The sequence below is a fragment of the Ochotona curzoniae genome, unplaced genomic scaffold, assembly GCF_017591425.1.
Source record: "Ochotona curzoniae isolate NIBS_2020 unplaced genomic scaffold, NIBS_Ocur_1.0 contig_3437, whole genome shotgun sequence".
In the NCBI taxonomy this organism is placed as follows: Eukaryota; Metazoa; Chordata; class Mammalia; order Lagomorpha; family Ochotonidae; genus Ochotona; species Ochotona curzoniae.
Genome location: NW_024465862.1, coordinates 360926 through 388919, shown reverse-complemented (window position 1 = coordinate 388919; position 27994 = coordinate 360926). Strand labels below are relative to the sequence as shown.

The 27994-nt window shown below is 50.8% G+C and overlaps 1 protein-coding gene across 1 annotated transcript; it reads right to left on the bottom strand.

Annotated features, from left to right (window-relative positions):
* Window positions 1-992: 992 nt before the first annotated feature.
* Window positions 993-27276, bottom strand: ARPC1A (actin related protein 2/3 complex subunit 1A). Its single transcript, XM_040980364.1, has 10 exons — window positions 27163-27276; window positions 21923-22015; window positions 20158-20262; window positions 15329-15551; window positions 11556-11663; window positions 9287-9499; window positions 5866-5941; window positions 5474-5667; window positions 2785-2875; window positions 993-1391 (listed from the first exon to the last, which is right to left on the bottom strand). The coding sequence occupies exons 2-10, from the start codon at window positions 21984-21986 to the stop codon at window positions 1353-1355; spliced, it is 1113 nt and encodes a 370-aa protein (XP_040836298.1). The 5' UTR covers window positions 21987-22015; window positions 27163-27276; the 3' UTR covers window positions 993-1352.
* Between the last annotated feature and the right edge of the window lie 718 nt (window positions 27277-27994).

Genomic DNA, 27994 nt, shown 5'->3' with positions numbered 1-27994 from the left:
GGGTGTAAGGTACCAAGTATTTCTGATCTGGCCCGTCTCCCTGGGCTGGCATCCCGGTGCCCAGTGAAGCCCCACAGGTGGTCATGCCGGCAGAGTGCTCACGTGGGTTCCGGGAACATCCGGCCTGCTCCTGCACGCGGGTGAGCTGAACTGCGCAGCACTCTGACACCGCCACCCCGACCCAGCCAGCGGGGAACAGGGTCAGTGGCCGCCACCAGGACTCCGGAGAAGCTGCTCACGGCCCTCCCGAGGCACAGCTTTTAAAATTTTATTTTTGAGAGGTAAGACAGCGTACACTCACTCCCACCGGTTGGTTCAGTTCCCAAGTACCTGGAAGGACTAGGGGACGTGAGCTGTCGCCTGCTGCCACGCAGGGTCTGTGTGAGCAGAGCGGGGCTCCAACGCAGACTCTCCAGTGCGGGGCGCGGGCAGCCCAAGGCGCCCCTCCCGCGTGCCTGGCTTGCAGCACAGCCTGTCCTGGTGTCTGACCGGTGTGCTGCATCTGCGGCCGTGGGAGGAGGTGCAGGCAGAGTGCAGGCCCGGACTGCGGTCTGCACTCCTGCACTCCAGCCTGCTGGCCATCATGGCTGGGGTAATCCGAATTAAAATACAACCAAAGCAGCTGTGTGGCTACCGACTTCTTAGCCGCAAAGCCAGTGAGTAGCACATTCTTTTCTTTTCTGATGTTTCTTTCCTGGTTACGTTTCTCAGACTCTTTGGGCCCGCTGGCCAGGCCACGTGACTTCATAAAATGAGGAAGAACGCTGTGGCTAATCCTTGTTTCGCGGCTCGCTCTGTCCCACCCTGCCCTGCCCGCGCGGGAACACACCTGGCGCGGAGGGGCGCCCTCACAGGAAATGCTCTTCTTGATCAAAGGTGTCTGGGGTGCAGGCCGGGAGAGACGGCCTACGAACGCACATTTAATCTGATGAGTAGCTTAACCATATCTTTATGCTAAGGATGGAATCCGAATAAGGAAACAAAACCAAAAACACATTCAGGATTTTTTAATTTACTTTTCTAGTGGGCAATTTACATACTTCCCTCACCCTTTCCTTTAAGTTAGTGGACAATTTTCCATAATAAACTACTTAAAGAAGCTTTGGTCAAGAATGGAATGAAATAGCAAAAAAAAAAAAAAAGAGAGAGAGAGAAAGAGAAGAAAAAAACCTCACTGCTGCTTTTCACAAACCAACACTTTGACCGACTGTAGTCAGACAGGCGCTATCTCCCCAACACTAACTGTAGGCAGACACGCGGCAGCTCCTCGGGCTGGCTGCCCTCACCAGCATGCAAATGGCAGTCGCGGGCAGCCACGGCTTGTCAGCTGGACGGCGACGGCTCACGCAGCTTCACATTATCCGGAGGCCCTGGATGGAAGACTCTAAGGTCTGGAGAAAGGAAGGAGGGAAGCCGGTCACTACTGACGTCTGCCCACCCATTCCTTCCCCTCCTTTGTCGGGGAGGTACAGCCCCTCCCCCAGGTCATCCCAGAAGAGTGGGGCTCTCCCCGGCTCCTTCCAGGCCCCGTGTCCCCACTGGCCCACCCCACTGCCAGGCTAGCCTCTCGATTCTCACTGGGCTTCGTGGATACGGGCTCTTTTTGCACTAAATGCCCGGAGGGGCCACCCAACAACCGGCAGGTGCTGGGACTCCTGGCTCACACAGGTCATGGAAAGCAGAGGGACTCGTGTGGGGCACCCCCCCGGTACTGCCCAGCTGCCGACAACCACCCAGGGCTGTGCGCTGGGACCCCGGGCACAGGAGGGTAAGGAGGCAAGCAGGCTTCGGGTTCAGCAGGCCGGTCCACGCTGAGGGGGTCAGAGGAGGAGGTCTCCACACAGGCAGTGGGAGAACTGTCAGGTGGCCCTGCCTTGGAGGTTAGCGACTGGGTAAGCTAAATTCTGAGCCGCACAGAAAGCCATCCTTTTCCTTATTCTAGCTCTTCCTCCCTGGTTCTGCTCCACGTGCCATCTCCAACCCCAATGAGAAACGGTACAGTCCCAGATTTGCCCCTGTCACCATGCCCCCCTATTCGGTCTCCTCACACTCCATCCAGTCTAGAAGCTCATGGCTACTACGGTGACCAGCAGTGCCTACAGTGGCCCAGTCGAGGCCTCCCTCACCCACCGCCTGCTGCCTTTCTGAGGTTCTGACAAGTCCCAGGTGTCTGCAGACACAGCCTTGGCTCCTCTCCTGGGTCATGTCTCATGCCTCTGCAGGCCCCGGCCACGGGCGGTGCTGCGAGTGCCCCGTGTGCTGACCCTCTGCTGCTCCAGTGCTCACCTCTGCTTTCTCAACCCATGGTCTTCCCCTTCCGGAAACTCCTGCACACCGGTCCCCAGGTACCTCCGTGCTCTAGCGCATTCCTCTACGCCAGCACAGGGCCCGGCCTCTCTTCCAAGCTTTGGCTAATCCGCCCACCTCTCCCTCTATTAGAGCACTCCCCGGGGCTCCTTTCTCTCCATCTCTGCCGTGCCCAGCACCATGCCCAGCAGGCACTCAGGGACTAAGGGCAAGCCATAAACACATCCCTGCAGCTACGGGCAGGCTGGTGCCCGGCACAGGGCCGGCTGACAACAGCACACGGGTTTGGGGGAGGAAATGTTCACCCAGAAGCCCATTTTTCATTAAGCTGAGAACACAGGGTCCCTCTCAGCTAACAGCACTATACCTTGATGAGGTTCCTACGCTCCCGGGCACTGGATTTGACAACGCTTCAACTACACAACATTCTCTTACAGGAAGTCTCAACACACATTCATTCTGGAAGGCAGAAAATACCTTGAAATCCCAAATTGTCATGGCTCCATCGATGCCAGTTGTGCAAAATTTGCGACAGTCCTGCTTGTCCACTTCATAAATAGATACTTGACTGAAATAAAGTAAGAAACAATGAGACTGCTGGCAGGCATGGTGTGAACCTGGCCTTCCTGTTTAAAGGCAATGCAAGGGGATATGTTGTCTTTTAACTCCTGAATATGTTTTTAAAAGATGTACTGACTCATTTATTCAAAAAGGAAATACACACACGCGTGCTCATGTATACACACAGGCACACACACACACACACGCCAGCACTGGGGCCAGCTCAAAGCCAGGAGCCAGAGACCCCGTCCAGATCTCCCTGATGGTGGCAGCAGCCCTGGAACTCGGGCCTTCTCCAGTGTTTAGCAGGAAGTGGGTCAGACGCAGAGCAGCCAGGCTTCAGCCGGTGCCCCGCCATGACATGCTGCGCTCCAAGATGCCACTGCACCCGCTGCACCACCACACTGGGCCTGCAACTCCTAAACAGGAGGTTTTGGGAATCTAACTCCAAAAAGAGCCCAAACTGTTTGCCAAGAGTTCCAGGTGAGAGAGGATTCGTGTCACAGGCACGATCTGGCCCATACAACAGGCAAACACTCATGAGCAGGTCGTGGGCAGGACCATAGCACGGGTGGAAAAACAAAGATTTTCTGTTTGTTTTTCAACACCAGAGGTGTGATGAAGTGTAACTAAAACCCACTGGGCCCTCATCAGCCGTCTCCAGTCACCCATTAGGACAGTGGGCACAGAAGCCCAGGGCCCTCCAGCATTTGAAATTAATCACAACAGAGGTCAGCCGTCAGTTCGTGAACTACCCAATCGCTCGGAATTCCCACGGAGCACAGCAAAGGATAGGTCAACGACACACCCGCCCTTTGCCTAATTATCCGGAAAGCTTTCAAGAAAATCAATTCCCAGCTCAGACAGTCTTTCCTTTTCTCCTCTGAAATGCCTAGAACGTTCTCTCAAGGGAAAGGGAAGGCCGACTGTGGCGCACACTGCCTGCTTTCGTGTAGCCCGTGAGCTTCAAAGTGTCCTCCACATTTTAAAGGGTTGGAAAATCTCCTGGTGTGTGACAAGGACGTGACATTCAAGCCGCACTCTCCATCATTTGATGTGCTATCGGAACACAGCCAGCTCATTCATTTATGCTTTCTGTGGCTGCTTTTGCACCAAAGGGCCAGGCTGAGCAGTGCAATGGAGACTGCAGTTCGTCACGGCCCACCGCTTACAGGAAAAGCCTGCTGACACGGCTCTAGGGACAGAGGCCCTTCCCGATTTGCAGGGTTTGGCTTCTCATCTGTCACTGACAAGTCTGAGGCCGCTGCAAGTGTCTGCTGATGTGCAGCTGGCAGAGAAGCCCAAGATGGAGAAATCTGAGTATGGAAAGAAGGTACGGTTTGCTCAACCTCCAAGTTTCTATTTTTCATGAGTACAGATGTGTCACTGGACATGAAGAGGTACAATCCATATTTAATAACTGTTTCAAAGAGAAGGTCTCCTGCTATCAACGCAATAAAAATTTCTCAAAAGAACTACTCAAAAAGAAAAAATTGGACAGTACCCAACTCGGCATAGAATTACTTAAAATACCAAGAATGGATTCCACGGGTTCTCTAGATTTGAAAGCAATCCACAGTTCTCGTGTCTGTATTTTCCACAGCCTGGTGGAGAGCCAGGCCAGAGACTCCTTAGCTTTGTCACAATGAGGCCATGGGCTCTGCTGCGTCATTAAAGAAAGCATTTTCTGATGTCGCCGTCTACCTGCTGTCCTGAGAAGCCCGTGGCTGAGCCGCTGGCTGCAGTTACTTGTCAGAGATGGTGTCACTGTGAGCCCTGTCATGTACTCACTACCTACCCACACAGCCTGCAGGAAAGTCTCCCCTTGTCCTCAGTCAGGTCACTGAGAACGTGAGCCTGCGGGGAACTACCAACAGGAGCCCCCTTGCACAGGCTGCAGCACAGGCTGTGCCACCCTCTGGGATGCCCCATCCTCTGCACCTGGAAGGGCAGCGTGGCACTGCCCTGTGGGATGCCCTGTCCCCCACACCTGGAAGGGCAGCGTGGCACTGCCCTGTGGGATGCCCTGTCCCCCACACCTGGAAGGGCAGCGTGGCACTGCCCTGTGGGATGCCCTGTCCCCTGCACCTGGAAGGGCAGCGTGGCACTGCCCTGTGGGATGCCCTGTCCCCCGCACCCGGAAGGGCAGCGTGGCACTGCCCTGTGGGATGCCCTGTCCCCTGCACCCGGAAGGGCAGCGTGGCACTGCCCTGTGGGATGCCCTGTCCCCTGCACCTGGAAGGGCAGCGTGGCACTACCCTGTGGGATGCCCTGTCCCCCGCACCTGGAAGGGCAGCGTGGCACTGCCCTGTGGGATGCCCTGTCCCCTGCACCTGGAAGGGCAGCGTGGCACTGCCCTGTGGGATGCCCTGTTCCCCGCACCCGGAAGGGCAGCATGGCACTGCCCTGTGGGATGCCCTGTCCCCTGCCTCTGCAAAGGCAGCATGATGAAGCCATGATGTTTCACTACTGAGGAAGACAGGCTTCTGGCTGTCTGTACTGCTGCAGTGCTGGGGCCTGCAGTGCATGCAGTGTCTGTAGGGACTCTGTGAGGAGAAGGCACGTGGGTCCCCGGGCACTGCTCTACAAAGGCCGCAGCACCTACGTGATGCTGTTCTGGTGCAGGGTCTCCAGGGCCGTGTTGCGGTCCTCGGTCGTGGCCCTCTTGTCCATGTTGCGGAAGCGTTCCATGGCAGACATGTTGCGCTGGATGCTCTGCTTCGGGATGTCCAGCTTGGAGACAAAGGTCAGGCAGCCGCGGTCATCGTAGTTAAAGAGCATTGGGCAGCAGTCATGGCCCTGTGACAAGGAGGCAGGCAGGGGTCGGCCCTGGGAGGGCATGGTGCCTGGCACCAGCCCCTCAGTACAGTGGTTGCCCCCACGGGCATCATGTGCTCGTCTCAGCTCGTGCTCTGCTGTGCTCACGTCACAGGCGCACACTGTTCTCATCTGGAGGACGGGCTGCGATCCTTACCAGCAAGATGCAGAAATACTTACGGCTGCCACAACGCTGTTCTCGGAGACAAACGACACACTCAGGAGTGGCAGGAACTCGGTTTTCAGAGTGGAGACCCTGAACACAAGGATGCCTGTTACACGGAGACGAAGCAGCCGCACAGCTTCTCCAGACACAGGGGACGACAAAGGACCCATTCTCCCGGCCTCGCCTCCGAACACAGCAGCCCCATGACCTCTCGTCGCAGGAATCTCCGCCGTGAGGCAGGCCTGGGCTGTCCCCAGAACCTGAGGCCTTCAGCAATCTCCAGCCTGTGCCTGGCCGCCTTCTGAGGCCCCTGCCCCTCAGGACAAACTGATGCCCAGGAGCCCATGCTCTCCCGCCTCCTGCGCTGCCTCCCCTCCCCTGCCAGGACGGGACTCCTGCAAAAGGCTTCCCTGTACACTGCAGCCTGAGGGGCTGCTCCTTCCCCTCACCCCTTCCGGTCACTCTTGACTGACTAGCACACAGCCTCCCTGCCGGGTGCTCACTAGACCCCCCAGGGGACTGTGACCTGCGGACACCGAGATGACACCACATCAGGTAGGAGCCAGAGCTTCCTAGGTGACTGGAACCGAGTCTCAGTGAGCCAGGGCCTCAGCTGAATAGGTTCCGTGGGTGCGCACACACACAAGCACACACGCTGCGCTTCTGCAGCTTGCAAGGAACACTGGCTGACGCACTGGGAGTGCCTAACCTCACACAAAATGGATGCAGCTTCAACGTGCATTTGACATCCCAGGAGATGTCTTCAGAAGAGCCCTCCGTGTGCTACGCCTTACTTTAAGTAAAGACGTTCCTTATTTTCTTCGAACAGCAGAGACACGTCCACCCTTTGGCTCGCTCCCCAAACGCCTGACAGCCAGGCCTGACCTAGGCTGAAGCCGGGAGTCAGGAACTCAATCCACATTTATAAATATTTTTAAGGTTTATTTATTCATCTTGAAAGGGAAAGAAGAGAGAGATCTATCTGTTGGCGTATGCCCCAGCTGACTGGATTCTCCCACGTGGATGGCAGGGGCCCAAACACTGAATCATCTGCTTTCGCCAGGCCGTTAACAGGATTGGAGGTAGAGCAACTGGGAATGGAAGCAGCAGCCACATGGGATGCTGCCAACGCAAGCCACGATGCTGGCCCTTCAGTTCAGGTCTCTGACATGGGCAACAAAGACCCCAGTACTTAAGCCATCATTACTGTTTCCCGGAAGACACATTAGCAGGAAGCTGAAATTCTGAGTGCATCCGGGATTCAAAACACTCTCCAATGCTGGACACGGGCATCCCAAGTGGCATCTAATTGCTGTAGCAAACACGCTGTGTGTGCCTCCCACTGGATGAAATATTCATGTTGGGGAAATGGAAGGCGGGGGAGGTAATCGTACTTGTAGGACTGGAGAAAGCGAAGAGATTAGAGGTGGTCAGGGCCTTACAGTCAGCTTATCCTGAGACCACACTGTGCGTTAGAATAAGCCACATAAAACAATAAATGATACTGGCTTCATCAAAATAGTATTGAATGCCAAAAGGTGGTAACTACGCAAGATGTAGGACACAACCCAATTTGTGTTGGATGGCAACTGGCTCCACCTTGGATCCCAGGTCCTGCTACTCGGCCTTGGGAGGCACGAGTGATGCCTCAAGTCACTGGGCTTCTGCTACTCTGGTGGGAAACCTGGATGGCGCCCCTGCTTTTCAGCTCTGGCCCCCTGAACTTTGTGGAGTCGTGGGGAGTAAGCCAGTGGATGGAGTTTCCTCCTTCTCTCAAAAATACACAAAAGGGCCTGGCGCAATAACTTAGGGGCTAAATCCTCGCCTTGATTCTGCAGGGATCCCATATGGGCGCTGGTCCATATCCTGGCTGCTAAACTTCCCATCCAGCTCCCTGCTTGTGGCCTGGGAAAGTAGAGGATGGCTCAATGTCTTGGGACCCTGCACTTGTGTGGGAGACCAGGAAGAAGCTCCTGGTTCCTGGATCAGCTCAGCTCTGGCCATTGTGGACATTTGGCAAGGGAACCAGAGGATAGAAAGCCTTTCTGTTTTTTTTCTCTGTAAATCCATCTTTCAAATAAAAATAAATAAATCTTAAAAATACATATGCATGGGCCCGGCAGCATGGCCTAGTGGCTAAAGTCCTCACCTTGAACGCACTGGGATCCTATATAGGCGCCCGTTCTAATCCCGGCAGCTCCACTTGCCATCCAGCTCCCTGCTTGTGGCCTGGGAAAGCAGTCGAGGACGGCCCAAAGCCTTGGGACCCTGCACCCGTGTGCGATACCCGGAGGAGGTTCCTGGTTCCCGGCTTCAGATTGGCGCAGCACCGGCCATTGCGCTCACTTGGGGAGTGAATCATCAGATAGAAGATCTTCCTCTCTGTCTCTCCTCCTCTCTGTATATCTGACTTTGTAATAAAAATAAATAAAATCTTAAAAAAAAAATACATATGCATATAAAAAAATCTGGAAAAAGCTCTTGTTTTAAATAATGAAAAAAAGTGTATACAAATATACATAAATCTGGAATGCAATGCTTATAATAAGGGATTTATCTTTCTTTTTAAAGATTTATTTATTTATTGGAAAGTCATATCTACAGAGAGGAGGAGACAGAGAGGAAGATCTTCCGTCCGATGATTCACTCCCCAAGTGAGCGCAACGGCCGGTACTATGCCGATCCAAAGCCAAGAACTTCTTCCAGGTCTCCTACGCGGGTGCAGAGCCCCAAAGCTTTGGGCCATCCTTGACTGCTTTCCTAGGCCACAGGCAGGGAGCTGGATGGAAAGTGGAGCTGCCGGGATTAGAACCGACGCCCATATGGGATCCCAGTGCGTTCAAGGCGAGGACTTTAGCCGCTAAGCCATGCCGCCGGGCCCATAAGGGATTTATCTTAACACAATTTTTTAAAAAACTCAATTAGAAAAAAAGGCATCATTTCTGTAACACGATGTCCAAACAGCAAAAGAAGGGTCACCAAGTGGGACTGCTTCATGACACGTGGTCCCCAAGGTTTTAATAGAAACCAATTCCCCAGGAAAGGATGAGAAGGACCCCAAAGTTTTCCCTTCCAGCGTACTGTGTGCGAACTGTGACGCCTGACAAGGTGCCCAAGGGCAGTGCAGGCAGCCCTCTCACGAGTGAGCTGCCACAACCGCAGGCCTTGCAGGGCATCGCACGGCGGCCTGCAGGCTGCTCAGGCTGCTGAGTGTTACTGCGTGGAAGCCCCATGCTGCGGCCACTGCTGCCAGATGGTCTGGATGGAGAATACACGCCCTATGTAACTGAAGGCTGCTGGGTGTGCCTGTCCCTTCTGGGCTGGGGTTTCTACACCCCATGCTGTGTGCACATTCAGGCAATGGCAGCCTCAGCCTGGCACGTGGGAATTCCTGTTCCCCGCCCGACACCTTCCAGACAAAAGGCAAATACTCACTGCACGCTTTTGGAGGCGTCCGCGACGGATACGGTGCTGTCGTGGCTGACCCAGGCCAGGCGGCTTCCGCTGGCAGAGAAGCTGACCCCATGGACCCAGCCACCAGTGCCACTGCCACCAAACTCTGACATCAGCTGACCAAAGGGCATCTTGCTGCCCCAGGGTGTACTGGCAGGCTTTTCATCCACTTCTTTGATGTATGCAGAAAATACCCTGTGGTTTAACAAAGGCCAAGGAAAGAAGGGAAATAGGTGTATATATGGTCCACAGGCAGCAGCTCTAAGTACCTCCGAACCCCCAAAGGCTGACACATTCAACAAACCAAACAACCAGGATGGCCCAGATCTGATACACAAACTCCTCCAATGGCTCCAGACTAGGCTGATGGGGCAAATCCACACCCAGTCAGCAGAAACACATAGGGTGCCTACTAGGGGTCAGGACCCAGGCATGGCAGGGGACACCCCACTGTCCGACCACCCCTTGCTAAACACCGCAGCACTCTGCTGTTCACCATCAGGCTCATCACGGACGCTGGCAGCCCCCCCAGTCCACCGCAGGAGAGGAACCCCGTGGCACTAGGCCACTGTCCCTACAGGGACAGGGCGATCACCCAGAGAGGAAGCTGAGAGGCGAGAGGACAAGCAGGCAACTCTCGGAGCTGTGAGGGATGGTTAGTCCTCACCCAGCCCTCAGGCCCACCTCCTCACCTGTTCTAGTAGCTGTGTGTGAGATGTTTGGGCCCAGAGTTGGAGAGGAAAAGGTGCAAAAGACAGCTGCAAATGTAGCCCTTGGCCCTCCCATGCTACGTCTGATTTGCTTCACAGAACTCCCGGACCTAAAAGCTTCCTACAAGAACTAGGGTATGCCCAACAGCAATGGAAACTCTGCAAGACACACAGGCAGAGGCTGGGGACTTCTCTGCTAAGTCAGATGAGGAGACGCTGTCCCACTCACGTCTTGCATTTCTTTTTCTTTTTTTTTTAAGATTTATTATTTATTTTTTATCACAAAGTCAGATATACAGAGAGGAGGAGAGACAGAGAGGAAGATCTTCCGTCTGATGGTTCACTCCCCAAGTAAGCGCAATGGCCAGTGCTATGCTGATCTGGAGCCAGGAGCCAGAAACTCCTCCAGGTCTCCCACACAGGTGCAGGGTCCCAAGGCTTTGGGCCGTCCTTGACTGCTTTCCCAGGCCACAGGCAGGGAGCTGGATGGGAAGTGGAGCCGCTGGGACTAGAACCAGTACCCATATGGGATCCCTGTGCGTTCAAGGCGAGGACTTTAACTGCTAGGCCACTATGCTGGGCCTACGACTTGCATTTCTAATCAGCATCGTGACAGCAGCTGCTTTAGTCATGTGCACCCAGAAAGAACTCGCGTTCCTTACTGCCAAGTGGAGAACGTGTACAGAACAGACCCCGACCCACAGGACCATGAGTCCAAGAAAGCCTATTTGTGGGAACTGGTTTTAATGGGGACTGTGGCTACAATCCACCGGGCAGGTTCAGTGCCACCCACTCCCATTTCCTAAGGGAATAGAGTGGCTCTGGAAGAGTCCACAAACAACAAAACTCTAGAAAATAACACTGATTTATTTCTGCCACCATAATCATCAATGGACCCACACTCACACAGAGAACTGCTTTAAAATCTTGGGACTTCACCGCAAGGTTTCTTTGGAAATTCCCCGGTGCTTCCAGGAGAAAGCCGTGCCCTCCCTCCCAACCCACCATGGAGCCCCCTGAGGCAGCACTGACTATTTTTCTTTAGCTAAGGGGGAAATAGGCCTTCCTGATAAGGAAGAGTGTTGTTAAGAAGCAATTACACAGTATGAGCCTTAAGCTCAGAGCAAAGTGGCCCTTTCTTCCAGCACCGCCTACAGCAAAGCCAAAGCCCCCACAGGACTCGCGCAGCAGCACGCTGCTTAGCTCAGGTTTTCTCATCTTAGCTTCACTCTGGAATGTGCACTCTGTTGTCTGAAACCTGGAATGAGAAATACCCCAACAGTGCAGAAATACAGGGAAAGGGAGAGAAGAGAGACAGGGGCATGTCTTAGCTTCTCACTAGAAATCATGAATATTCTGTGCGAGGATCGCGCCCAGGGTCCCAGCCAGCCCCCACTTCCTTCCCTGTCAGTGACGGCTGCTCCTGCTCCTTTAATCTGCATGCACAGCTCCCTGCCAGATCACAGGCGTGCCTCCCAGTGCCCTCGCAAGCAGGCACTGAACGACGGGCAGCAAGTGCACCAACTCTCATCTGTGCCCACCTGCATTTGAAGTCACATGATCCCGCTGCCAGCAGAACGTTGTTTGGATGCCAATCCAGGCTGAGGACTGTGGAGCGTATGGGCTTTTTAATGTGTTTGCTTACCCACCTATGAGAGGAGAAAATCTGTTACAGTTTATCTACACATCAAGAGACAGTCCCCATGTGACGCATGCAATTATGAAATGAAAATGACGTGGGAAGGCAAGCTGCTGGAGCGGAGCTGAGGTTGGCTGGCCCCAGCCGACTGCGTGTGGTGTGGTCTGTGGAGTGACAGCTCCAGCCCACCTACACAGCAGCCGTGCCGGCCCCGTAGTGATGGCCCAGTCGGCACCATCCAAACACTCTCCATGTGCATCTGAACTCTGTCCTCCACAAAGTGGAAACCAAAAGTAGCACAATGCTGCAAACTTCGCACCAGCTGCAACCATCTGATACGGCTACTGGATGTGTTCACTTATAATGTCACTATAATAAAATCACTAAGAAAGCCACCACCATAACACCAGCATCCCACCTGGTGCCAGTGGGAGTCCCAGATGGCCCACTTCTGATTCATCCCTCTTCTAGTGGAATTCACAGCTACCCACCATGAAGACTCAGATAAAACTCTTGGCTTTGACCCAGCAAACCTATGACCTTCGCATTCACCTGGGGCTGAGCCAGTGGGTGAAAGATCACGCTCTGTAATTCTTGACTTTAAAGAAAGAAATCTTTAACTTGTCATAGGGGACACTCCCATCCCCATCCTGTATGTTTATACCTCCATATTGAATTCTTTCATGTGTGTGGCGCAAAGAGCCTGGATCAAGTCCAGCCTGGCCCACTGCCCATAGTAAAATGCACCTCAGCTTTGGCTAGCCGCCAGATCTCCTGCTAAAAGATGGAGAACTTGGTAAACACTGATTCAGAAAACATATGTTAACTTTGGGAAATTACTTGAATTGGGAGGCCATGGTGCAGCACATTAAGCAACCTCCTGTGACACTCAGCATCCCATAGGAGCCAGTTCTGATTGCGCAGTTTCCAATTCAACTTCCTGTTAACGCACCTGGGATGGAGTTCCAGGTACCTGGCTTTGCACTGCCCAGCCCTGACTCTGCGGCCATCTGGAAAGTGAACCAGCAGAAGGAAGATTTCTCTCCCTGCCTCTCTCTAACTTTTTCAAATAAGTAAATAAATCCTTAAAAGCAGAAATCTGTGTTTTTATTATAAATATTCAGTGATTTGCTATTCTGTTTTGGATTGTAAAAAAAGTTTGTTTTTTAAAAAAATATTTTATTATTTATTTGAAGGGCAGAGTTACAGAGAGAGAAATGTTCCATCCATCGATTCATTTCCCAAATGGCTGCAACAGCCAGGGCTGAGCCACGTCGAAGCAGCCTGGAGCTTCTCCTGGGTCTCCCAGGTCGCTAGGGGTCCAAACATTTGGCCATCTTCTGCTGCTACCTCAGGTGCGCTAGCACAGAGCTGGACCAGATGTAGCTCAGCCAGGGCTTGAACTGGCACCCACATGGGATGTCACAACTGAGAGCTTAAATTTCTTCACCAGGGCCCGGCGTGGTGGCGCAATGGTTAAGGTCCTCGCCTTGCATGCCCGGGATCCCATATGGGCGCCAGTTCTAATCCCGACAGCCCCACTTCCCTTCCAGCTCCCTGCCTGTGGCCCGGGAAAGCAGTCAGGGACGGCCCACGGCTTTGGGACCCTGCACCCACGTGGGAGACCCAGAAGAGGCTACTGGCTTCGGATCGGCATAGTATCGGCCGTTGCGCTCACTTAGGGAGTGAATCATCGGATGGAAGATCTTCCTCTCTGTCTCTCCTCTCTGTATATCCGCCTTTCCAATGAAAAAATAATAAAAATAAATCTTTAAAAATAAATAAATAAATAAAAATAAATCTTAAAAAAAAAATTCTTCACCAGTCTCCATGAGCTATAAATTATTTAATTTATTTGTTTGTTTGTTTATTCACTCAGAGAAACCACAACCACGAAAATAGAATCTTTTGTCAGGGATTAGCCACTAACTAATGATGTAGTGCCATTCAGAAAAAATTATTTATGTCTAAAACCAGTTATTATTTAGGCTCAAATAATTTCTGTCCTAAAAATACTATTTAAAAACAAATCATGCTGAGCTGTCCAGCAGTTGAGAGACTTAATATTGAGCCAAGCTTCTTCCTTTGAACTCCAAATTATGTGCATATAGAATCCTTTTCTACAATCTGAGTGTGATGGCACGGCAGCCAAATCCTTCAAAATTCATGTTAGAAAGTCTTCCTTCTAACTAAGCTTCCAATGAAGTAATAAACTTGTATTCATCCGTGGGAGACCTCAAAGAAGTGTCAAACGCAGAACCTCACAGTGGCATAGGTGTTGTCTTTGAACAAAGTAAGCATTCAGGGCAGTTTTCAACAGCTTGACAGTGTTTTACTCGTGTGATGTGAACACTCCAATAAAATTAACCCTCAGAAGCCCGAAATTCAACAATACAAACTGATTGCTTTGTTTGCTACTCTTCCTTAAATAAGCTTCTTAAAAAGCTACAGTATAAATTCAAAATATTACCTCAGATTGGTTTCTTTTTCTTTTCTTTTTAAGATTAATTTTGTTTTTACTGCAAAGGCAGATATGCAGAGAGACGCACAGACAGAAAGATCTTCCATCCACTGGTTCTCTCTTCAAGGGCCACAACAGTGGAGCCGAGTTGATCTGAAGCCAGGAGCCTCCCCCACGCGGGTGCAGGGTCCCAAGGCCACGGATCATCCTTCCCTCCTATCCCAGGACATAAGCAGGGAGTTGGATGGGAAGCGGAGCAGCTGGGACACGGACCAGTGTCCATATGGGATCCCAGAATATCCAACATAAATTCGTTAAAATTGCTGGGATTTAGTGGACATAAACTTTAGTCATGTAAGGCTACTAATGGCGTTTGTTTCTATCTGTGCATCCCAGTGAGGCTCTGAGAGGATTTCTGACACACACACTGAAGAAACAACAATGTGAGAAGGAAGTATTTTAGGGGGAAAATGTCTCCAGATGAGGAAAAGCTGGGATTAGTTCATCCTTCGCCCAGGGCTTTGAGAAGGCAGAATAGAGCAGCCCTAATGTAAACTATGGAGACAGAGAAAAAAGTTCTAATGTGGGGCCAGCACTGAGGCACAGTGGTCAGGCTACCCACGATGCCAACATCCCATGAGTTTTACTTTGAGTCCTAGTTGCTCCAGTTCTGATCCAGCTCCTTGCTAACATGCCTGGGAAAGCAGAGGAAGATGGCTCAGGTACTAGGGTCCCTGCCACACACCACTGAGACCCGAATGGAGTTTTGGAATCCTGGCTTTGCCTTAGCCCATCCTCGGTCACTGCATCCAAGGAGTGAACTAACAGATGGAATATCTCATCCCTGCCCTAACTGTCTTTCAAAAAAGAAAACAATCTTAATACAAGGACATGGTACAAGGATTCAAGCGGTTTATCCTCTCCTTGCATGCGCCAATATCCCGTATGGGCACTGGTTCATATCCCAGCTGCTTCACTTCCCATCCAGCTTCCTGCTTAGGGCCTGGGAAAGCAGGCGGGGATGGTCCGAAGCCTTGGGACCCTGCACCCTCACGGGAGATTCAGAAGAAGCTCCTAGCTCCTGGCTTTAGATCCATTCAGCAGATGAAAGATTTTTCCCTCTGTCTCTCTTCTCTGTAAATCTGCTTTTCAAATAAAAATAAATAAATCTAAAAAGAAAAAAATCTTAAAAACAAAATTTCACTGCTGCTTACCAGTCATTTTCAGACTCGAAGTAACACACAGAAATGAGTCGCGCTCCACTTCCCACGGCAAATTTGTTCTCTAGGGGAGACCACTTCACAAAAGTGGCCGCCCGGTTAATCCTCAGGATCACCAGGGTCGGCTTCCAGACGCCATCCTTCTGACTCCACACGTAGGCGTTGCGGTCGGCCCCACAGGTGACGATGCGGTCGCTCTTGGGAGCCCAGTCAATCCCTGCAAATTTAGACAGCGGTCATCCACTGCGCCCAGTGAGTACCGGCGACGGGCAAAGACAGGGAGAGGGCGCTGGCCCCATCAGCTGTCCACACACAGCAAGGACGTCTCTCTGCCAGTCTGGACTCAGGGCGCCCTGGGCTGCCCGGGAGCACAGGTGCTTTAGAACTGTAAAGCTTAGAGAACCAAGCACAGGCTCTCTTCCCACCCAACCACTCACGGGCTGCAGAGGGGCCTAAAGGTCTGAAGATGTGTTACTTTTTTCCTTTGTCTTACTACATTTTTTTGTCTGCAAATAATCTTACTTATTTACTAATAGATCTCACTTGCTCATGTCAACTGAGAGTTTGTTACATGATACAAAACTAAAACAGCACACAGGAATCATCTGCACTTTTAAGGGAAAAATCTATAAATGGCGATCCACTACACAACCTTCAGGTCTCTGTCAGTTACACCATCTCAGCCACAGTCCAACTGGGTGCTAGTTTGAGCCCCAGCTGCTCCACTTCTGATCCAGCTCCCTGCTTGTGGCCTTGGAAAGCAGTGGAGGATGGTGGCCCAACGTCTTGGGACCCTGCACCTGCGTGGGAGACCCGGAAGAAGCTCCTGGCTTCGGATCGGCTCAGTTCCAGCCATCGCAGCCACTGGGAAGTGAACCAATAGATGGATTTTTCTGTCTCTCCTTCTCTGTATAAAAATCTGCCTTTACAATAAAAATAAATAAATCTTTATAAAAAAGAAAAAAATAAACAGCGATCAAATAGTTGTCACACACAAGCAAAACCAAAAAAACAAACAAAAAAACATCCACAGAAGTTTCCAGAGACGCTTCTCTGCAGCGCCACTCGGCCTCCTCTCCCTTGCTGCACAAGATCCTGCCCCTGCTGCTCTCCCAGCTTTCTCGAAAAGAATGTCTGCTCCTGGGTGCCTGCCATAAAGTTATACTTAGATTTCCCCAACAATTTTTTTTTAAGATCTAAAAAAATGTCACTTATGCACTTAGACAGGAAACAGGCTCAAGTTCGAAAGAGCCCAGAAGAGAAGTATGGAGAGGGAGGGACAGATTCCTTCATGTTTCTGCCTCTTTCTTGGGTCTTTCACCTTAGCCTTTCCTCATTTGAAAGTTTTGTTATTATTCCAATTTAAATAGGACTGTTCTTATTCATAGGCCATTGGCGAAGGTATTTAAAGAAAATAGACCAACCCTAATAGAAGCAGGGTCATGGGAAAGCAACAGGAACAAAGCCAGAACCGCAGTGCGGTGCGGATGTGGTGGTCTGCGTGGCTCCCAGGCCACAGGCAACCTAGGCGTCAGTGAGCACGGCCAGGTGGCCAGGCAGTGTCTGCTTAGGAATGCCACACAACCTGGGCCAAGCACACAGAATCTCACGCCATGCTAGCTATTTTCCCTGAGCAGACAAGGATATCTTAATGTTAATCAGTATTTTTTAGGGGTGTAGAGGCAAAATTCCAAGGTCTAACTAACAAAAAGGAAAAAAAAATCACTATAAATCCTACTGCCCCCACTTACAGGCAAACGTCATTGTGAGGAGAAGCGAAACCATAACACAACGGCAGGGACAAATCTGCATGTGAGGACTGTAGGAAGTTTTGACTTGTTCTAAATAAGTAAGTCAAACTTTTCTGCCAGAAAGTAGGATAAAAAAAGAAAAAGGAAAAAAAAAAAAAAAGGGGGCCCGGCGCTATAGTGTGGTGGTTAAAGTCCTTGGCTTGCATGCCTGGGATCCCATATGGACACCGGTTCTAATCACGGTGGCCCCACTTCCCATCCAGCTCCCTGCCTGAGGCCTGGGAAAGCAGTCGAGGACGATCCTGCACCCGTGTGGGAGACCTGGAGGAAGTTCCTGGCTCCTGGCTTAGGATTGGAGCAGCTCCAGCTGTTGGTGGCCGCTTGGGGAATGAACCATCGGATGGAAGATCTTCCTCTCTGTCTCTCCTCTCTGTATATCCTCCTTTCAATCAAAATAAACAAATCTTTTTTTTTAATATTTATTTTTTATTATTATTGGAAAGGCGGATATACAGAGAGGAGAGACAGAGAGGAAGATCTTCCATCCGATGATTCACTCCCCAAGTGAGCGCAACGGGCCGATACTATGCCGATCCGAAGCCAGGAGCCTCTTCCGGGTCTCCCACGCGGGTGCAGGGTCCCAAAGCTTTGGGCCGTCCTCGACTGCTTTCCCGGGCCACTGGCAGGGAGCCGGAAGGGAAGCGGGGCTGCCGGGATTAGAACCGGCACCCATATGGGATCCCGGGCGTGCAAGGCGAGGACCTTAACCACTGCACCACCGCGCTGGGCCCAAAATAAATAAATCTTTAAAAAAAAAAAAAAAAACTAACACGATATTGAAGAGTTCTCTCTGAGCAGATGAGAATTCATTCTCTTGAAATTTGGTATGTGAATCTGGCTGAATGAATTGTGAAAACCATTACAGAAGGCTTTCCGTTTTTTATCTTTTCTCCTTTGATACTTCATAACTGCACGGCTGGGGCTCACACAGCGCTGCATCTTCTGCCGGCTGTGCCAGCATCCCGCGTGTGCACCAGTTCAAGCCCCGGCTGCTCCACTTCCAATCCAGCTTTCTGCTAACGGAAAGGAAAATCAGTGGTGGATGGTCCAAACCCTCGGGCCCTGACACCATGCGGGAAATCCAGAAGCAGCTCTGGGCTCCCAGCTTCAGACAGGCCCAGCTCTCGCCACTGCCGCCACGTGGGGAGCGGAGCAGCGGGAACGCCTGTGCTCCTCTCCCTACAACTCTTTCAAGTGAAACAAAGAAATAGACTACACTACTTAGCACCTCTACCCACCTATTACTTTTTTATAAAAGATTTATTTTATATTTATTGCAAAGTCAGATATACAGAGAGGAGCAGAGACAGAGAGGAAGATCTTCCGTCCGATGATTCACTCCCCAAGTGACCACAACAGGCAGAGCTGAGCTGATCCGAAGCCAGGAGCCAGGAGCTTCCTCCGGGTCTCCCAAGCGGGTACAGGATCCTAAGGCTTTGGGCCATCCTCTACTGCTTTCCCAGGCCACAAACAGGGAGTTAGAAGGGAAGTGAGGCTGCAGACACATGAACTGGTGTCCGTATGGGATCCTGGTATGTGCAAGGCGAGGACTTTAGCCAACAGGCTACTGCGCTGGGCCCCTATTGACTGATCTTTTGTCAAATGCATACTCGGGAATCTGCCTTGAGCCACATTCTCTGAAATTTCAGCTTCCACATGTCAACAACACAAACACTCAATGGAGGAAAAAAGTAAGAAGAAAAATCAGAGAACTCAGTTGCCAAATACACATTTGAACGTATGTTTACTGTTTTTAAGGGAAATACAACTTACAGAGCAGAACCTTCCTGCTGCTTTCCTCATACTCAGGTACTATGAAGTACTGCTGACAGGGCACGGGGCTTAGCTACGTTGTGATGCCCCATTTCCTGTCGGAGGCCTGGGGTCACTTGTGTTTCAGATTTAGTAGGGGAGGGTTCAAATACCTGAGTCCTCTGTGGCCCCCATGGGAGATCTGGCTGGGGCTCCTGGCTCCTAGTTTTTTGGTCTTACAGTCCCAGCAGCTGCAGGTATTTGAGGAATAATCCAATTAACTGAAGATCTCTCTCTGTGTTTCTCCATGTCTCCCTCCCCCCACTTTCTGACACTCTGCTTTTAAAATAAATAAATAATAACCCTTTTTCAGGAAAAAAAAAAACAGTGTCGTGTGTGGGCAAAGGGCACCCCACGAATTCCAGGGCGGAAGTGACGGAGGAAACGTGGTGCAGCCTGGCAAGGCTGAGGATGTGTGTAACCTTCACAGCCTCACAGGTCCGCCTCGCAAACTCACACACCCACACACAAAGGTAGCAAGGCAAAACCAGAAGCTACCTGAGCATTCCTCAGCGGAGGGAAGGGTCGATAAATGAGGCGTGAAATGCCACACAGCAACCGAGAGCGATAAACTTAACTTAGATACAACAGATAGGAAGAAACCATGATGCAAAAGGCAGCCACGGGAGACGCACAGTGCGTGCCAGTTAGCAGTAGGAACACTGGCTGGCAGCACCAGCGACCGCAGGAGGATGCCAGCCCATTACAGACCCTTCTCGGGAGGCGGACGGGGACCGCTAGGGAGGGCAGACTCTTGCATTCCTACAACAGTATTACATCCTCTGCTCTCAGCTTTGCAACTGGCAATTCGGACGGCGGACAATCTGACAGAGAGTATTTGTTGCGCTCATTTTTTTTTCCTCCTCAATATTTTGGAAAGTCTTCCTTGCCCAGAACACAAGACAAGGGAAACTGCTTGGAGACTCTGTGTTCCCTCGGTGCCTGGGAACGCAGTCTGGCTTACATTTGCATGGAGTCTGGTTTTTGTTCTCACATTGCAGGCCCTCAGCAACAGCTGGCTTAGCGCTCTCTATGCTCCGGATCAGCTGGGCCACAAGAAATGCTTAACCGATCCGTTCCCGTACTTGTCTGTCTAAAGAAGAGCGAGGCAGCGCACGGCCGGAGCTGCCACAGCCAGGCTGGCTCCCGGACGAGTGCCTCCTGGGCAGTGCCACGCCTGGCGCAGGCTCAGCCGCTCACCTGTGATGTGCCCGTTGTGCTCCTTGAGTTCGTGAGCCTTGACCCACTGGCCCCCATTCTTCTGGTAGATGTGCACCTCGTGGTTATTGGGGCTGAGGGCGATCTCTGCGGAAAGAAACCAACGGAATGCTTACCACCGGAACCTCAAGCTGCCTGCGACACAAGGCATTTGTAGAGCCGACCTTCAAAAGCAGGCCAAAGGGATGGGAACGGTGTTTCCCAAAAAAACACTGCTTCCCAAATTCACCCCTGGAAATGCTTGTTTTTACTTCTACTTTGCCCTTGCATTTTAAATGTTTTTGTAGGGACACTAAATTTAAAATACATTTTCTAGAGACACACATAACTCTCAGTTGAATATTCTAACCAGCAAGAAATATTGCTATCCTTAGCTAAAACAATTACAGCTAACAGCAAAAATGGTGACATATTAGTTCACATGTGCAATTTTATTAGATAGATATTTCTCTTTCACTTTCTGAAACACTGAAAGCAGCTCATGGATTTGTATTACTGCTTTCACAAACCTAGGATGGAACACTAGTTTATAAAAAAAACTTTTATAAAAACAGTTTTTTTAAAAAAATCTGTTGAGGGCCTGGTGCGATACAGTAGTGGTTAAGTCCTCGCCTTGAACGTACTGGGATTTCATGTGGGTGCCAGATCTAATCCCGGCGGCCTCGCTTCACATCCAGCTCCCTGCCTGTGGCCTGGGAAAGCAGTCGAGGACGGCCCAGAGCCTTGGGACGCTGCACCCGTGTGGGAGACCCGGAAGAAGCTCCTGGCTCCTGGTGTCAGTTCAGCTCAGCTCCAGCCGTTGCAGCCTCTTGGGGAGTGAACCAGAGATCTTACTTTCTGTTTCTCCTCCTCTCTGTATCTGACTTTCCAATAAAAAAATAAGTGAATCTTTAACAATAACAAAAAAAGATTTATCTATTTTTATTGCAGAGTTGGATTTACAGACAGGAGAGACAGAGAGGAGACAATGAAAGGAAGATTTTCCATCCACTGATTCACTCTCCAAGTGGCTGCAATGGCCAAAATTGAGCTGATCCAAAGCCAGGAGCCAGGAGCCAGGAACTTACTCTGGGTCTTCAAGCTGTCCTCTTTGGCTTTCCCAGGACATAAACAGGGAGCTGGATGGAAAGTGGAGTAGCCGGGATATGAACCAGCATCCATATGGGATACCGGTGCAAGCAAGGCGAGGACTTCAGCCACTAGGCTACTGCGCTGGACCCTTGCTATCACTTTGTTTGCTAAACTGTGCCTATTTCTAAGAGATTTCTTTATTCCTTTCTAGTTTACTTGGGCTAGAAAATTACAAACCCAAGCTAATGAAAGACACAGTACCACCCAGCTTTGTAATAGCTTCTTTCTAGGTTGCAGTGTTCTGGTTCAACACCGGATGAGTGTGGCCTTACTGCATAACCACTCCGGGTCTCAAGTTCCTCGCGGAATCTAAACCTTCAAGAAGTACTGCAGGAAAAGACGTGGACAAGCAATCAGTATCAGCAACATCTCTCATACCAACTTGGTATTCAACCACTGGAAAGTTCTTCCGCCACGGTGTCTGGCTGTTGGCTACCTACCAGTGGTTAGCTGACTTCCTATAATCAAAGGACCGAACGAGGGCCTGGTGGATCAGTGTCAATAGCGTTATGTCCTTTTCACGTGTGACCCAGAAACAGAGAAATCCCAGGATTATGTAAGTGTGAAGTGGAGCAAAGACGCCAGGAGGAAGCAGCGCGGCCGACAGCATACTTACGGGTGCGATCCCTGTTCCAGGCATGGCAGGTGATTGGCTCGAGTAAAAACTGATGCAGAGACATTATTCTTAGTGTTCCCAAAGGACAGAAAGCTGCAACGAGCAAGACAACAAGAGGACTGCTTAAACACAGAATTTAAGTTCTTGGAGGCTCTTAAAATGTTTGAGAACAAAGCATTGTTCCCCCAAGAGAAAAGAACCGATCGCAATGTCAAAACTTCACTATTTAAAACAAAACTAGCACAGCATTTATTCCACTAAAGAGCATCAATGGATTCTCAAACGCTGGGTTAGAAAACCACTGATCCCTGGTTAGAGAACCACTGATCGCTGGAACACAGGCCAGCCAGCCTCAAATGCTCATCCCACAAGTTAGTCATTAATCACAACGGGAAAAACCTGACTTTGCAATAAACAAAACTGTCAGGTAACACTTTAAACAAGGTGGAACAATCAATCCTGACAGGCGGCAACCGTGTACATCCCCACAGTGAGTCAGCTTACCACACAGACTAGAATCTGTGAGAGCAGAAAGGCGCGGAGATACCTGGGAACATGGTCAGCTCGTCTACAAGGTATTCAGGCTAAACAAATGGACTGTAAATCTAATCGAGATCCAGAACCAATTTCCAGCTTACAGAAAACAAAGCAGAGAGGAACTAGTTAAGCGACACGGAAGGAAATCAACAGTTGTAACCAGGACATGTGCCATTCCTTAGGTGATCGGTCTGGACTACTCAAAAAAGGCAACAAACAGAAGAGCACTTAGTGCAGGGTTAAAAACTACACATCCCAGGGCCAGCGCGATGGCTCAACTGGCTCATCCTTCACCCGCAAGTGCGAGCATCCCGCATGGGCACCAGTTCCTGGCTGTTCCATTGATGATCCAGCTCCCTGCTTATGGCCTGGGAAAGCAGAAGGTGGTCCAAGAGCTTGGGCCCCTACACCCATGCGGGAGACCTTACAGAAGCTCCTGGCTCCTGGCTTTTGCCTGGCCCAGCCCTAGCTGTTAGCAGCCATTTGGGGAGAGAACCAGAAAATGGAAGATCTTTCCCGTCTTTTTCCTCTCTGTAAATCTGCCTTTCAAATAAAAATAAATAAATCTTAAAAAAAAAAAAAAAAAAGCAATGCAATTCTCTGTACAGGGACTCAACCCTAGACTCATGAAGGAAACCATGATTTGAAAGAAGGGGAGATTTTTAGGAAAGCATCTAGCCCCCTCTCACCGCTATCATCTCTAAGACGCACTCTCACTACAAACTTCAGTTGCACCGGAAGTATCCGCAGCACTTGAGTAAATATGGGTGCCCACAGGTATGTTAAGTTGGGGTGGAGAAGGAAAGATAGGAATTCTGATGCAAGCAGGAAATGAATGAAGAATCAGGAGGATGGGAACCAAACAACCGCTGTTTATCTGACAAAGGAATGTCACCAGAAAGAATACGTCTGTCAACGGTAAAGAAAACCAAGCGTCAAACAACAGTGCACCCCTAAAGACGCATCTGTCACCCCGAGTACGTCTGTATTACATCTAAGACACTGGTCTTTCTTTCTTTCTTTTTTTTACATGTTCTAGAATTTGAACTGCAATTCACAAAGAAAGATTTGACTTGGGGCCTCTGGTGAGCATAGTGGGTGAAGCTGCCACCAGGGATGCTGGCAACCCCCACGGGCACCAGGACAAGGCTCACCAACTCACTTCCCATGCAGCTGACTGCCAATACGGCTGAGGAAGCAGCAGAAGATGGCATACGTCCTTGGGGCCCTACTTCCCGCGTAACAAACCCAGATGCAGTACCAGACCCCTGGCAGCGGCCTGGCCCAGCCCTGGCTGTTGCAGCCATTTAGGGAGTGAACCAACTGTCTTTCAAGTAAATAAATTCCTAAATAAAGAAAAAGACTTTAATTGAAAATCTTTTAAAAACTGGTGATTTTAAATGAGACTGTTTAATTTTCTTTTTAAACATTTTCTATTTTATTTTTATTGCAAAGTCAGATGTACAGAGAGGAGGAGAGACAGAGAGAAGATCTTTCATCCGATGGTCCACTCCCCAAGTGACCACAACGGCCAGTGCTGCGTCAATCTGGAGCCAGGAGCCAGGAACTTCTTCCAGGTCTTCCACATGGATACAGCGTCCCAGGAATTTGGGCCATCCTCGACTGCTTTCCCAGGCCACAGGCAGGGAGCTGGATGGGAAGTGGAGCTGCCGGGATTAGAACCAGTACCCATATGGGATCCCGGCGCGTTCAAGGTGAGGACTTTAGCCGCCAGGCCACGCCACTGGGCCCTGCTTTCTTTTTTTTTAAAAAAAGATTTATTTATTTATTATTATTTTTTTATTTGGAAAGTCATATTTTACGGAGGGAATGAGAGACAGAAAGATCATCCATCCAATATTTCACTCCTCAAGTGGCTACAATGGCCAGAGCTGAGCCAATCCAAATCCAGGAACCAGAGCCTCTTCCAGGTCTCCTATGCAGGTGCAGGGTCCCAAGGCCTTGGGCTGTCCTCGACTGCTTTCTCAGGCTACAAATACGGAGCTGGATGGGAAGTGTAACAGCCAGGACATAAGCCAGCATCCCTGTATCTCTTTAACGAAAAGCAATTTAGTTCAAAACCCACATTTAATAAGCCCCACTGTTAATTGAAATAAATCTGCAAACTGATGAATCAACATATATAAGCTATGTGCAATAAAAGCATATTTCATCTACAGCTAAAATGGAAAGAGGTTAACATTCACAGAATGGCCTAACTTCTTTCTACTTTCTTATATCATTTATGTGCCACAGTTGGATATACCACCAGACCTGTATTTGGCTTATAAACATGTGGCTATTCCAAGCCTGCAGGTCAAAACAATATTTATGTCTATCAAATTTATAATGTACCTAGTCAACATGGCTTATAGTCACCAAACTCAGTGAACACAGAAGAAACTGTTATTGCATTAATTTTGTGCTTTCTGTAGCAACTGTAATTCCTAAACTGTGGTTAATTCAAGGATCTTGTCCAAAATAGATCTCAGCAAATTAGCTCCTTTTCTTCCAAAACTTTTTTTAAAGATTCATTTATTTTTATTACAGTGAAATATGTAGTGAGAAGGAGAGAGAGAAAGATCTTCCATCTGATGATGGTTCATTCCCCAAGTGACTGCAACGGCCAGAGCTATGCCGATCTGAAGCCAGGAGCCAGGGGCTCTTCCATGTGGGAATAGGGTCCAAGGCTTTGGGCCATCCTTGACTGCTTTCCCAGGCCATAAGCAGGGAGCTGGATAGGAAGCAGTGCTGCCAGGATTAGAACCTGCACCCACATGGGATCCTGGCATGTTCAAGGTGAGGACTTAAGCTGCTAGGCCACCGCGTTGGGCTCATTCTTCCAAAGCTTTTAAATCCTCAGAAATTGATGGGCCAGGTGCGGTTGTCGAGCGGCTATTAGGTCCTCGCCCTGGTGTGCCAGAATCTCACTGGGCACTAATTTGTGTCACAGCTGCTCCACTTCCCCTCCAGCTTCCTGTTTGTGGCCTAGGAAAGCAGTCAAGGACAGCCCAAAGCCTTAGGACCCTGCAGCCATGTGGGAGCCCCAGAAGAAGCTCCTGGCTCCTGGCTCCTGACTGGCTCAGCTCTGGCCGTAGTAGCCACTTGGGGAGTGAACTAGTGCATGGAAGATCTTTCTCTCTGTCTCTCCTTCTCTTTATAAATCTCATTTTCAAATTTTAAAAATCTTAAAAATATTGATTAGCATCCTCTCTATGTATCCAACATATGTCGTAAATTCTTGGCGCTATTCCTCCGCAGCTGGAAAGTGTTCCTGCAAGTGTGAATTCCAGTTTCCTGTTTAGGGTCAGTGTTCAAGACTGTGATTCATCCAGCTTCTAATTGCCCTAATTACTCAACTCAGCAACACCCCATACCCTAACCAGGTCACCACACCCTCCCCAACATTCAGGCAGGCTCCAACTCCAAGCACAAGTTTCTCTAGCAGACCATTTTTCATGCCTTTACGAGGGATTGGTCTTAGCACAGCATCACACAGCTCAAAACCCTCTCTCCAAAGCCAGTGATTTAATTTCCCAAAAGCGATCCTTTCCTTGCAGCAGATGAACGCCAGAAGTTTCCCGAACACTGCGTGATAGGAAGCAGCCGTTGGTTACACCTACTCCCAATGAGGCACAAACGCCATTCCGACTGTAACCTCTCCTTCGTTTTAGCTGCCTGGATACCTGGGATTTCCGAAACCGAAAGTCCTGGTAAAACTGATAAATCAGGGTAGAACCAAGATAATTTCAGCCATGAGCGGAAGTAGATAAAAGATTTTAAGGCTGCCAATATAAGAATAGATGGCTTTATAATCAGAGTCCAAGTTCTAGTTTAAGTGCTTACTGCGTTCTCAGGGCTGTAAGGATCAGGCTGTTGCCAGAAACATAAATGCATCCTTCATCTTTCTGGTCCTCAAGTCTGGAAATGGGGGGTAGGCAAGCAGCAAAGGGAGGTACGAGATAAGCAGCGTCAGGCCCAGCCACAGGAACAATAGCTAATATTTACCGGGCACCACCTGTATAGAGGCTGGGAAGAATTCTACCCAAGTTATGCAAACAAAATTAAAAAAAAAAAAAAAATCTCACTGCAGATGGGGAAAGAGAGGCACTGATAAAAGACCTTCCCAGGACCATTCAACAAAATGACCGGTCCAGGATCCGGACTCGAAGTTTCCCGAAGCCAATAGGAGGGCACAGAAGGGCGCAGGCTTGACTCGCTGGGGAAGGTGGCCCAGGTGTGGCGAGATCTGAGGAACTGGCAGGCAGGTGGGGACCCCAATGGACGAGGATGGAGAGAGCTGCCCTAGACTCTGCACGGGCGCCTCCCGCGCGCAGAAACCTGTTCCGAACGCCGAGGGGAGATGCGGGGACGCTCGAGCCTGTGGGGGAGGGAACCCCGCAGAACACAGCAGCCCAGAGGGGCGCGAAGCGGGCGGGAGCCGCGGCAGGGGCCGCTCATTCCGCCAGCGGAGGCGGCAAGGAAGCTCGAGACTCTGGGGAGGATGGGGCCGTGCAGCGACCCCCGCAGTCCTGGTGGGGGCAGGGAGCGCGGGACGCGGATCGTCCGCCCCCTCACGAGGCCCGGCAGGGAGAGCCCCCCGCGCCCGCCCCGCAGCCTCGGGGCCCCTCACCGCCCCCGCGGATCTAGTCTCGGGCTCTGGAGGCCCACGGGACCACGCGATCACCCCTGCCGCCCCTTACCTGGGGTTGGGGGCTGCGGAAGGGCTCGGAGCGGGGAATTCGCGGACTCTGGTCAGTCGACGCGAACAGGCTCCGGCGGGCGCGGGCGGAGGACGGAGGCCCAGAGGGGAGCGGCTGACAGATCCCGGAAACGGCCACCGCGCCTGCGCCGAGCGGCCGCGCGGGCGGTCTGCGCCTGCGCCGCGCTTAGGCGCGCGGTCGGGGGCTGAGCCTTGCGGAGGCGAGCGAGGGGCTGAGTGTGTGCGGTCACTGTGTGGTCCCTCGTGGACCGTGGCGCAGAAATGTGTGGAAGGTGCCTGCGCAGCAGCCTGGTGACTGACTGCCCTCCTCGGAAAGTGTCTTCAGAATCTCGGATAGAGCTGTGGCGGCTTGGTGCCTCACTAGCGCTCCCCAGGAGAGGAGTTGCTGAGGGCTGGGGTCTTTGCCTTCGTGGACTTGGGGAACAGCCGAGTTTTTCTCCAAAGGGAATAACGTTCGACTGGGCACAGCTGCCTATAGGGAGCCTCCTTGTTCGTCTGCATCGTACCCTTTTTAGAAGTCTCTTGAGACCCCCCACCACCACCCTCACCCCAGAGGCTCTTTCTGGACCTGTCCTCGCTAGAATCGCCTGTTCTCTGCTTTCCAGGGTGGCACCTTGGCAAAGAATTGGGTGGACTTGTCAACTTCCTTGAAACATGTCAGAAAGTGCGTTTGCTTCTAGACGCAGATTCGCTCCAGGTCTCGGAGAGCGCATTTCTCGTGTTCGATCCCAGCATCTGATTGGGTGTTTACAAGCGTGAACTCCCAGTTTTATGCTTTATGTTCTGTAGAGCGAACTAATACAGCTGTTGGT

Coding starts and splice junctions, on each gene's coding strand:
- ARPC1A (XM_040980364.1), bottom strand. CDS start 21,986: ATGTCTCTGCATCAGTTTTTACTCGAGCCAATCACCTGCCATGCCTGG. Junction 11,664..15,328: donor TTCGAGTCTGAAAATGACTG/GTAAGCAGCAGT, acceptor CTCCTCTCATAG/GTGGGTAAGCAAACACATTA. Junction 5,668..5,865: donor AGAACAGCGTTGTGGCAGCC/GTAAGTATTTCT, acceptor TCCTTGTCACAG/GGCCATGACTGCTGCCCAAT.